Here is an 11370-nt window from a genome sequence, read left to right on the forward strand (position 1 = left end):
TACGCATTGTGCTTAAATTGAAGTGAGGAGATAATGAATCATCAAGTTGGATGTTCATGTTTCTTACATGTGTTTGCTCAGGATGACTAGAATCAGTGACCATGTGTTGTGAATCATGGCACCCTCAAAAGCCATTGGCCATGCACATGCCTTTTCAGTATGTGTTATCTCCTCCTGCTGCAGGTGGTGGAAGTGAGGTATTCCAGCCCCTCTTCCTTGAGATTTTGGTCACGTACACAGTGTCTGTTGTCTGGGCAGCCAGAACCCTGCGTCTTCCTCAGAAACTCTTTCCTGTCTCTGTCCTGTTCCTTTGCACCCCAGCTAGTTCTTTAGGTTACTGTCACAAATGGATCACTAGATCTGTGAGACTCCCAGCAAAACTTGGCATAGTAAAATACACCTTGTTTCCTTGATGGAGGATGAGAAATAGTTTATTGTAGTTTCCAGCTTTACAGGATATATGAAACATGACTACATGACTATGTTCTTTGTAAAACTGAAAATCTGGGTTTAGGTGCTGTGCTTGTAGATGAGCTGCTTGGGGTGAGGGGTTTGGAGAGAAGGAAGAGATGTCCCATACTTTATTTGTTCTGCATGGACAATTTTATGGTCATATATTTTCCTGTGTTTCACTCTTCTCACTTGGTGTTTCTCTCCATGCTTCTCTCCACCCTGTTGAAAGGGGAAAATGTTGCTACATTATAATCCAGTTTTGAGGGGTTATCACAAGATGTTGCACTGGTCAGCATTTATCTCCTTGGTGAAGCAGGGGCTCTGAAGTTAGCATGATGAAAGATTACTTTCCCTGGGTTCCCTGACTGCTTATTGGTAACCTGCCTTCTTGCCAATGCAGCTGGAGTTGCCCTGGGAGACTTAATGTCCTTGCTAGCACTTGTAAAAGGAGACTGGCCAGTTGCAGGTTTTACATAAAAGCAGGAGCTCTCTTTGAGGGCCTTCCCTCTTGCTCTGGGTATACTGAGGTGGAAGTCTGAGGCCTCGAGAAGACTAGTTGTCTCAACTGGTTGATAGACCGAATGGGAAGTGTTCACAGATGCCAGCGAGGGCTTGGTCTGCACATGCAGAACCTGTAGACAAACTGTTGACCAGTTGTGCCATTTGCATTAATATCTGGATGAGAGAGTGGTCTGGACAGACTGCTGCCTCCTTCCAGGCATTCATGTGCCCTGTGGTGTAAGGGCTGACTTGTGAGAAACCACAGCTGTCGGCTCCATGGCGATAGCCTGCCAGCTTAGCCAGGAGGAAATGGATAACAGAGCGAGCTCTGCACGCTCTGCAGCAGCCGGTCAAAATAACCGGCTGCTTCATATTAATTTCTGAAGCTGCTAAATGGGTTTTGAGGCACGTGTCCCTGCCTACATTTCCCTGGGTATTTCTCTGGGGTGAGTTTCTGCGGGGCAGCTGTGCAGGGAGCCCAGTAGGGCAGGCGAGAAGGGTGTGAGGCTGCTCTCTGCAGTGCAGCCACTGACACTTCCCGGAGCGGGGCATGTTCTTCAAGGGGAAATGTGGTTGAGTTTCTTGGACCGCATCTCCTCCCCTTGCTGCTATTCTCACAAGTATTTCACAGACTGTGAGGCCTGAGGTAGCCTTCGTTTAAAAGGGAACAGAAAGGGAGAGCCTTTTATAACCACGAGCTTTTGACCTACAGCAGCTGCTCATGGAGAAGCTCAATTCAGGTATTCACTGAACTTTCTAGTGAGTCTGTTGATCTCAGTGATGGCCTCTCTAGCCTGGGTATCTTGACAATGATATAATTGCTGAATCTGTATATGCAAATGGGTTGTCATTATTCAAGTATCTTAGTGAGTGGGAAGCCTGATCTAACAATGCTTTAGAGCATGGGTATTATTGAATGTAATGAGATGTTTTCCTCTTCCAGTGCTTGCATCTTCACAACTCAGTCAGTAGCACATGACTGGGATGTGCAAGATGAATCAGAGGATCACTTCACTGCTTATGTGGAAATTTGGTACTTTGCAATTTCAGTATTTTCTGAATGAAAAAACAGATGAATAAGTCATACCCAAAACTCCAAGTGCCTGTTCCATCAGCTGTTAATCCAATTACTGATTAACATTGCTTGCTTCTTCCTGTATTACCTAACAGCTCTGTGCTCACATATGACCTCTGGGCAGTCAACTCTGTTACAAGAATGAGGAAGTGCCAGACAAGATCAGGCAATGGCAGAACTTCTTAAAAGCTCAAGTTGTTTTTATCTGCTGATTTGTTTCTAGTATCAAATACCATTGTTAAAGCAGAGAGACTGGGGCTTGTTCTCTCCTTGCCTTCCTCTTATCCTTTATGTAGACAATGTAGCTGAGATCCACAGCTTTAGGTTTCATTTTTCCCTGAAAAAGGCCTTACATTGGGCAAGTGAGGTACAAATTACCACACTAATGGTTTCATATTGGATCGGGGATGATGCCCTGAGGATCACGGTGCTGGCAAGTGTCTGTTGAGCATATGTTGCAGGCACAGGCTGCCCAGGGAGGCTGTGACTGCCCCAACCCTGGCAGTGCTCAAAGCCAGGTTGACTACAGCCCTGAGCAGCCTGGTTCGGTCAGAGGTGTCCTTGCCCAGGGCAGGGGGCTGGCGCTAGATGATCTCCAAGGTCCGTTCCAAACCCTTAATATACTATGAAACTATGAAACATTAATGCTTTGCTATAATTTGGTCATCATTGGCTCTCTTATCTGCGGTGAGCTTGGCCTTTCTGATTTAGTCATATTGGAAATAACCAACAGAGATTATAGAGACACTGTTCTAGAAACAGTTGCTGCTTCTTCTCAACCCCAAAAGACATGACATCTTGCTCTGCATAGGCCAAACACCTGATGTGACAGCTATCATCTAAGGGAAGAATGTGGGACCAGTGCTTTATTCTCCCCTGTATACATCTGGGCAGCTTGGCACTCCCAGGCTGGGAGTAGCCCATGTTTCTCTAAGAGAGGGATTCCCAAGATGTGTCTGGCTCTTGCAGCTGGTGACTTCAAATAGTTTTGATTAAAATACTAAGTTAAGGAATTTAAAGCCTCAGTTCATTTTCTCTAGTACTTGGTACCACTGTTTGAAAATTCAAAAAGCCACCTTCAGTACAGCCTTCAGCCTTGCATCAAAGTAGTTTCTTAGTCAAATCTTCAGGTTTGTGTTGGTGCAGCATTAAAGTCTGTTTGCTAAATTACATGTACTGTTCTAGGTTTATTTAAGAAATCTAGGTGTTAGTGGTTATACCTGACTTGAACTTTAGAGTTGCAAACTTTTGGCTCTGCTCTTTCTACAGCAAACATTTAAGCAACAATCTACTTGTACTCATGTGAGTAGGCTCACTTGCCATGTGGAGCAATTCACATGCTTAAAGTTAAGTGTGTGTGCACCACTATTTGTGACAAAAATTTCAGCTGAAGCATTTGCTAAAGTTTTGTGGCTTAAAGCTTGTCTCCTGAAACAAGGTTGTTTTCATATAATTCATAAAATCCCATTTAGATGTATAGAAAATATTTTTAAAGATCTGCTTGACAAAGAGTTTTAAATACCCTAAGTTTAAGTCCTTGGTAGTAATAATAATGAACTCATCTAGATTTAAATTCCTGACTGACTTCACTGAAGCTAGGAGGACATGAACTCTTAATAGAGGCCTGATTTTACTAACTTTGGCTCTCTTGATTTGTGGAAACTTGACGTACTCAGAGGCTGGGGGATTCTGAGTAAAATCTGAACTCTTGACAGCTTTACTGTCTGGATGCCACAGGTTAGACAGCATGATTGATTGTTTAGGTCTTTCTCATCAGGACTGGGCATTTTAGATAGAACATTTCTTACTAATATAAAAACTTTGCCAGTCCAAATCTGAGATTTTGTCTAGTAAATAATTTGTATTGCTCCTTACAGATGTGTTTTATGGTAAGCAGTAAATAACAAATAACTTCGAAAATGTTGTCTTAAGTCCTTGACTCCTCCACAGCTTTCCAAAGTTTGGAAAATTTTGGGCATGGGAGATAATTTTAAGAATTCATCCTAGTCTTCTGACAAGGGGAAGTCAGCAACTTTCACCCCATGTTCTGGGAGATGGGAAGGGGGAAAAAGTGCGAACCATGTGAATGAAGAGGTAGAAACTAGCTAAAAAAATGCTTTCTACTAAGTAGATACAAAATTGTCTTTTGTTTCCTTTCTCTATTTGAGAAAAGTATTTCCTGGCAGGGGTAGATAATCTATTTTATTTCTGGCTAGGGTTTTTTTCCAGCCAGTGGTATCAATTCAAATTGTTTGCTCTTCCATCATTTGTGCTGTTATTGGGAAAATGGAATGAGAACATTGTCTTGTACACATGTATTGCAGGGTTGCATGTGTTTACTTGTACTCTTGAGTCTATTTAGATAAAGTGCTGTTACTTCTCAGAGCAAAAGCTCTGGTGCATTTCAATTTCACTCTTGTGTACATACTGGAGTTTATATTTCTTGCTCAAGGAACAGAACCCCTCAGACTACTGCCTCATGTTGTATTTTTCAATGCAGTAAGGAACTTGGGAGTTTGGGGTGAGTAACATAAACAGGATCCAGAAAACTAAAGATACTACTGAAATGACAGAAAAGTTGGGTTTTATCATTTACTTTAGGAAAGAAAGACTAAAGGCTGCTGCCCATCCTACAGTGTGTCAGAGTGCAGCTGCCTTTATGAGTCCAGCTGCTGATGGATTGTTCTTATATTAGACATTCACATGCTAATTTTCCTATTTAACATGAGAGAGGAGTACCCATTTCGGCAAAGAGTGGCATTGCTGTTTGTTTCATAAGCATGTTCAGTCTACTCTGCCACTTTTGTCTTTGTGAATTTTCCCCAGAAATCCTCTTATAGAGAGCAAAAAGAGGAAGCTCTGTAGTTTCCCTTTCTTCAACTAGATCCCCTTTTCTGAGTATTACTTTAAGAGGAATAGCAATTTCCACCCTGCTACCTTCCTGGCTGTTTCTCTGTATGGATGTGTGTGATAGGCATTCAGCAAAGGGGAGTGATGTAACAGGACTCTACACTTTATTTTAGACTCGGGCTGTGACTCTGTGACTGATACAGAAACAGAAGACGAGAAGAATCCAGTTTACTCCCACAGAATTACCATGAGTGAAGAACATGGATCATCCAAGAGCACTGGGGACCATCCAGTGGTGCAGCCTGACCGCATACAATGTGGGGTACTGTATGTCCTCTGCTTGGGCTATGTTCTTACTGTGAGCAGTGCAACTGTTATGCTGCTCTGTAATGGTCAGCTTTACAGGCCTGGGAATTAGTCCCCAATTATTTTTGTGCCACTTTCCCTCTCAGCCTCCTGTGCTCAGTGTCTCAATTTCAAGAGATTGGTTCCCTGGGCCCAGGAATAGCTTGGTAACATGCAGTTTCCAGTTCTGTCTAGGCTGCAATGTCACTTATTGACATTGTCATTAACATAGCTACTTGGTTTGTGTGCTGCGAGACAGGTTCTCGCTCTTCCTTCCTCGGTTCCAAGTGGAATAAAGTGATTGCAATGAACCAATTAACTCCACGGCCTGGATGCAGTCTAAATATGACAATTCTGGTGCATGCCTTGCAAGTGACTCTGAAGAGGTTGGATCATGGCTACTTGTCTGTAAAACAGCAGTTCTTAGTATAGCATCTCCTCAGAAGGAAAGAGTCTTAAGTTTCTTCCTTTATTTCTGTTTAGAATGTGGCTGTTCTGCTTGAGGGAAGAGTCTGATGGAGCTGGAACTAAATAATTTTATAAATCTAGCTTTAATCAGTTTATAAATCTACCTGATAAATCTGGAGTTTTATCAGTTTAATGCATATGTCTATGCTGGTGCAAGCTGTAACAGAAGCCACCTGCCCAGTTAGTCCATGACTGGAAGATGCTGCTAAAAACCATTCAGGACTGTGAAAATGACAGATGGTAGTTCACACATTAGTTGCAATGACAACAAAATCCCTGGAAAATGGACTTAACAAAGCAAGTGTTTTTATGTTGTGAACCTGTATGTTGTAATGCCTTTTCTCTTAGGTGCAGACAACAGTTTATATTATCATGAAATGTAAACTAGATGGTGATATGAAAACTGAAGTTGAATTCTCTCCAGAGAATGCGTCCTCTGTGCGTGTGCTGGCTGAGATGGAGAATGAGTACACAATCTCTGTGAAGGCTCCAAGTAAGCTGAGCTGAGATTTTCTCCCCTTCCTCCACCCATTGCTTCCTTTCTATCTCAACCTGCCTATCCTGAGCAGTGCCAGAGGGCTAAAGGTAAAGGTTGCAATGCATGAAAACTTGAAGACACAAAATCTTGAACTTGCTTCTCATCTGTGATACTTTTGTGATGAGGAACTGAGAGAGACTGCTGCTTGGGGGCTCTATTTTCCCCTCAGCAGCAGTAGGTTTGCAGTAGGGAAACACCTTACTGGGAGTTCCAAGAGCAGATTGCAGCTTGTAAAGCATTTTGAACTTAACTGTGTGTTATAATCACCACCACATTAGCATTGGCAGGGCACCAAGAGAAGGTAAGTGGCAGTAAATAATTGCATGACTACAATGGCATGTGCTTAATATGTGTGATCAGAGCTGAAGCTATTTTTTCTGCCTTGCCTTTTAACTTAGAAATGTTCTGTCACTCTGGATATTTACATTTACAAAACTAAAGGTTGCCTAAACTTTAGGTTCACTAAACCTTAGGGGCATGATTTCAGAGTCTTAAAGATTGACAGTAGTTTCCCAGCATTATTTTATTTAATCTACTTTGGTCTATCCTCCTGAAGAGTCACTGTGCCAGCTCTGAAATGGAGACTAATAGTCATTATAGCAACTCCTGTAAAGTCAGTGAGGTGGGTTGATTTAAAGAAGGTGACCTCACTCACATATAAAGGTTCAATTTATTGTGTCTTAAATCTAGTCTTGTAATATAAACATTGACGGGAAACTTAACTTGCACTTTGAATTATAAATATGACCTTCACAGTGATGGACTGTACAATGTAAGCTCTTTCATTTCTAACAGTAAGAGAAATATATTTATAATTCCTTTCTTGTGTCACTGTTTCATCATTTCCTGGATTATTAACAGGGCAAGATTAATTTCAGTGGGATTCAAAATATCTGTATTTCAAAGAGAAAGTTCAGACCTATGAATGCACACTAGACAAATCATGAAGAAGCTCCCAGGGTGCAGCAGTAGGTAAATTCTGTGCATGGGTAAAGTTTTGAAGCTGGAATTCTTTTAAACTGATTTTATTCAGAGACTAGTGAGGCTGACAGAGGTTGCAGAATCCCTAGTGTCTTTCCCCTGTCTTTCCCAGCTCTTGTATTTTATGGCACAGTTTAAAGACAGCTCCAGAGAAAGCTGGGGTGGAGATACGTGAGGCTCTGTAGCTTGAAGTGGTGTAGTGGTCCAGTCTACTGTTTGCAGAGGACCTAGCAGGTGACAGGCTATGTGCATTGACATAGCTATAAAAAAGGTAGTTCCAAAGTAGTTTCCTACCTCATGTTCAGACCAATGTCATGACTCTTTTCTTGACTTCCCATTAATTCAATACAGCAGAAACTGTTTTGATATCCATCTGGCAGTATATCTAAACTCTCCTATCTTCACGGTATTTGATGCAAACTCATGCCCATTGCTTGTTCTAATGGTGATTTCTGCTCTTTCTTTTCAAAGATTTAACCTCTGGGACAGTGCCTCTGCAGATATATTCAGGGGACTTGATGGTTGGAGAAGCAAGCATCACTTACCACACTGATATGGAAGAAATCAGCAGTCTGTTGGCTAATGCAGCCAATCCTGTACAGTTCATGTGCCAGGTAATGACTTTAGCAAACAGCTGCTTTGGAAACCACCTCTTTCAGAGGCCACACAAGTGGGCATAAGTGAAAGTGTTTGCCACGAGGTAGCTCTTCTGAAATGAAGAAATGCAAAATTTTCACATAACCTTATCATCCCCTTTTAGTGAAAGCACAGGTGCTTTTTCTGTCTCTGGAGCAAATAGCTGGCTAAGGCAAGTCAAGTTATCAAACTGACAGAAAAAATGCGGTCAATCAACACTCACGTTTAGACCCTGATGACTTGAAAAGATTGGAATGACAGAACTAGATACAACAGAAAATGCCACAAAGAAATCAATTGTTTTGGAATTTGTACCTAAGGGTTCTTGAAAGATACGTGAGTAGTAGCAAAGGTTGATACTAGCTGAAGGAATCAGAGTAACATAAAATGATTTGTTCTTAGCACTTATTTCTTTAATAAAGCCACTCCTCAGTTTTCATATTGTATTTTGCGCAGTTCGTGTGCCTGAACCCTATTAGAGGGGTAAAGCTCGCACAGGCAAGTTCTCAGATGTGTTGTCTTGCTGCTTGCACGTCCCTGATCGGCCTACAGAGGAGTGTGGTTAGTCACCAGTAAACCTGAAGCAGGGGAGACTGTTTCCCTTGCTTTTTAGTTCGAGTTGTGGAGCAGTTGGTACTGGTTGGTGCCTGGGGAATAGGCATGCTTCCCAGTGTCTAAGAACCAGTTCAAAAGCCAAACCCACAGTGTACACCAGGGCAATTCAAAATGGACTAGTGCATAGTTAAAGCAGGAGTGACACTTCATTGGAACAGTTTCAGACAGAAGATTATACCTGTCAAGGAAGTAGCATGGAACAGTTTTCTGTGCTTCCAGACTGTGCATGAGTGACTTCTCATTGTGCTCTGTCTCGTTGTGGAGTGTATGGTTCTCATCTGTTCAACTTAATGATACTCTGGACCAGGAAACTACTCATGTTCTTTGCTTGACCTGAACATTTCTACCTTCCATGTTTATGCTTACTGTATTCTGATTGTGCTAAATAAAAAGAAACCTTATAAATCTCACCTTAACTGAATATTCAGACTCCTCCAAACAAAATCGCTTTCCTTTTATCTCTAGGCTTTTAAAATTGTGCCATACAGCATAGAAGCACTGGACAAACTGTTGACTGAGTCACTTAAGAAGAACATTCCTGCCAGTGGTTTACACCTGTTTGGAATCAACCAGCTGGAAGAAGAAGATATGGCAGCAAGTAAGTTGAAAGATTCTTGGTTGATTTTTAAACTGTATCAGTTGTTTTACCTTGAAGTGCATTAACACTGCAGTGTGTGGTACCTGCACAGGCTGTCTCAAAAATCTTGGATCTCAGCCAGGAAGCTAAATTTCTGATAATGCCTACAGAAAGGGGATTGCTATTTGAGTCAAGTGATATTTTTCCTTATTACATGCATCAGTATCACCTCCCTGCACTGTGACAGATGCAGCAATGTAGACAGCTTCAAACACAACCAGAGTGAAAAGAATCTGCTCCCCAAATGTCTCCCGTATTTTCTCCTTTGTTCTCTCAATCCCATGTGGCATTTCTCCACAGCCCAGTCCTTTTCCCCCAACCCCATAACCCTACTCTAAAGTTCACAGTGGGCACTCAGAAGTTGGATCAATGTGGAGTAATGACCTAAGAGGTTCTTGCAAACCTGTGATCCTACATATGTTAACCTATTACGGTGCCATATTCCCCACTGAAGATTACAGGACTTAAGGCTGGAGATGCACTAGATACCTTGGTTAATTTGTGCAGTTAGCTCCATTTTGAAACCTTGTATATACTTTGCAGGGATTTCACACCTGCTTTGGTCTGTGTTTGCTAGGACTTTTGTTCCTCACCTACTGGGTCTGTTGCCACTAGAGAGAAACTTAGATTCTAATGGGCTCCTGTTCTCACAGATCAGAGGGATGAAGAGTTGCCAACACTGCTTCACTTCTCTGCAAGATATGGACTGAAGAACCTCACTGCCTTGCTGCTTACATGCCCTGGAGCACTGCAGGCCTACAGTGTAGCCAACAAGTATGGCCACTATCCAAACACCATAGCAGAAAAGCATGGCTTTAAGGACCTCCGCCAGTTCATTGATGAATATGTGGTAAGAGGAAGCAGCAGCCATTCTGCCGTGTGCCACAGTGGGTGTGGGCAGGGGCACGAAGCTTGGCACTGAGTGTTGCATGAGCAGGAGTGATGGGGTGATAAAGGGTGCAATGTGGTGTGGTGGGATGTAGGACACAGACATCCAGCCACAATGAAAGCTTCTCTGCTGGACAGTGGGGTGCATCTCTGTAACCAGGGATATTCCTGGGGCTTTTGCACAGAGCAAGTAAGACAGAAGCAGACAGTGCCACGCTGGCTTTCCGTGTCATCCATCCATCTAATGAAGTTTCTGCAGGGATGTGATTGGTGCCTGGTGATATTATTCTAACCTCTATCTTGGGAAAACTACAGCCCCTTCATCCTTCCTACTTTAGGGAGTAATATGGGAACAGAATATGTTTGGGAAGATACAATCTGAGGTGCTCTCTGATTAGTTGTACAGTCAGGACTGCTTATTAGCCCATTCACAGCTGATCTGTGCTCCACTTGATATCTATTTCTGCCTGCATTGGTATTGCTGCCCATTACCTGCTTCTTGTCTCTGGGAGCCTAATTCACAATTCAGTTCTCTTTGAGCTAACCCCATCCCCAGAAAACAGCACTCTGACTTTTCCAGATTGTGACATGGACCTGCCTCCAGCTGTACTGTGGACCTGACTCCAGCTGTACCAAGCAGTTGTTTCTATGCAGTACTTGTATATGCATGGTGTTTATCCTTCCTTTTCAATTTGAGATGTTTCTGGCCTGTATGCTTCAAAATAACAAGCAGCTCCTTGACTCAGAGCACATGAATTCTATTTGCCTTTGCTTTCAGTTGAAAAGTTGTGTGTAATTGTCACCAGGTGGGTGATATATCTGCCATCCCTAGTGTGGTTCTGCCAGCCTATTACAGTAGTGTTTAAGCCCTATGTAGGAGGCATGCATGATTCTTAGGCTTGGGACTTGCTTCTTGACAAAAGCATGAATTTAGGGTTATACATTAGAGCTGATTAAAAGCCATTCCATGTTCTGAGATCAGGAGATCTTCAGAAACTGTAAATTGTGAGATCGAAATCTTTGCATTGGGGTAAGTGAGAGAGGTGCGAGAAGTCGTTCCAACCCTTATTGCAGTGCTGTGCTCATCCCATATTCTCTCCACCAGCACAGTGACAGAGCTGTGTTAAGAGTAGGTCCTGCTTACTGACCATTAAGCTATCCATGCAGTGTAGTACCACAGCAAGCAAATCATCTTACTGTATGCAGTTCTGGTGCTCTCAATATAAGAAGGACGTGGAACTGTTGGAGCAAGTCCAGAGGAGGCCATGAACTTGATAAGGGGGTTGGAGCATCTCCACTATGAGGACAGGCTGAGGAAGTTGAGGCTGTTCAGCCTGGAGAAGAGAAGGTTGTGTGGAGACCTCATAGCAGCCTTTCAGTATC

General features: G+C 42.6%; 1 protein-coding gene across 1 annotated transcript in view; it reads left to right on the top strand.

The window, feature by feature from the left end:
* Positions 1–1627: 1627 nt before the first annotated feature.
* PIK3AP1 (phosphoinositide-3-kinase adaptor protein 1) overlaps positions 1628–11370 on the top strand; it is a 25703-nt gene continuing 15960 nt past the window's right edge. Inside the window, exons 1-6 of the mRNA XM_009073258.1 lie at positions 1628–1694; positions 5053–5201; positions 6041–6185; positions 7683–7825; positions 8928–9060; positions 9753–9949. Coding sequence (XP_009071506.1) covers positions 1676–1694; positions 5053–5201; positions 6041–6185; positions 7683–7825; positions 8928–9060; positions 9753–9949 — 786 coding nt within the window. The 5' untranslated portion in view covers positions 1628–1675. The remainder of the gene's footprint in view (positions 1695–5052; positions 5202–6040; positions 6186–7682; positions 7826–8927; positions 9061–9752; positions 9950–11370) is intronic.

The sequence above is a fragment of the Acanthisitta chloris genome, unplaced genomic scaffold (assembly GCF_000695815.1).
Source record: "Acanthisitta chloris isolate BGI_N310 unplaced genomic scaffold, ASM69581v1 scaffold31894, whole genome shotgun sequence".
NCBI classification, from domain to species: domain Eukaryota; kingdom Metazoa; phylum Chordata; class Aves; order Passeriformes; family Acanthisittidae; genus Acanthisitta; species Acanthisitta chloris.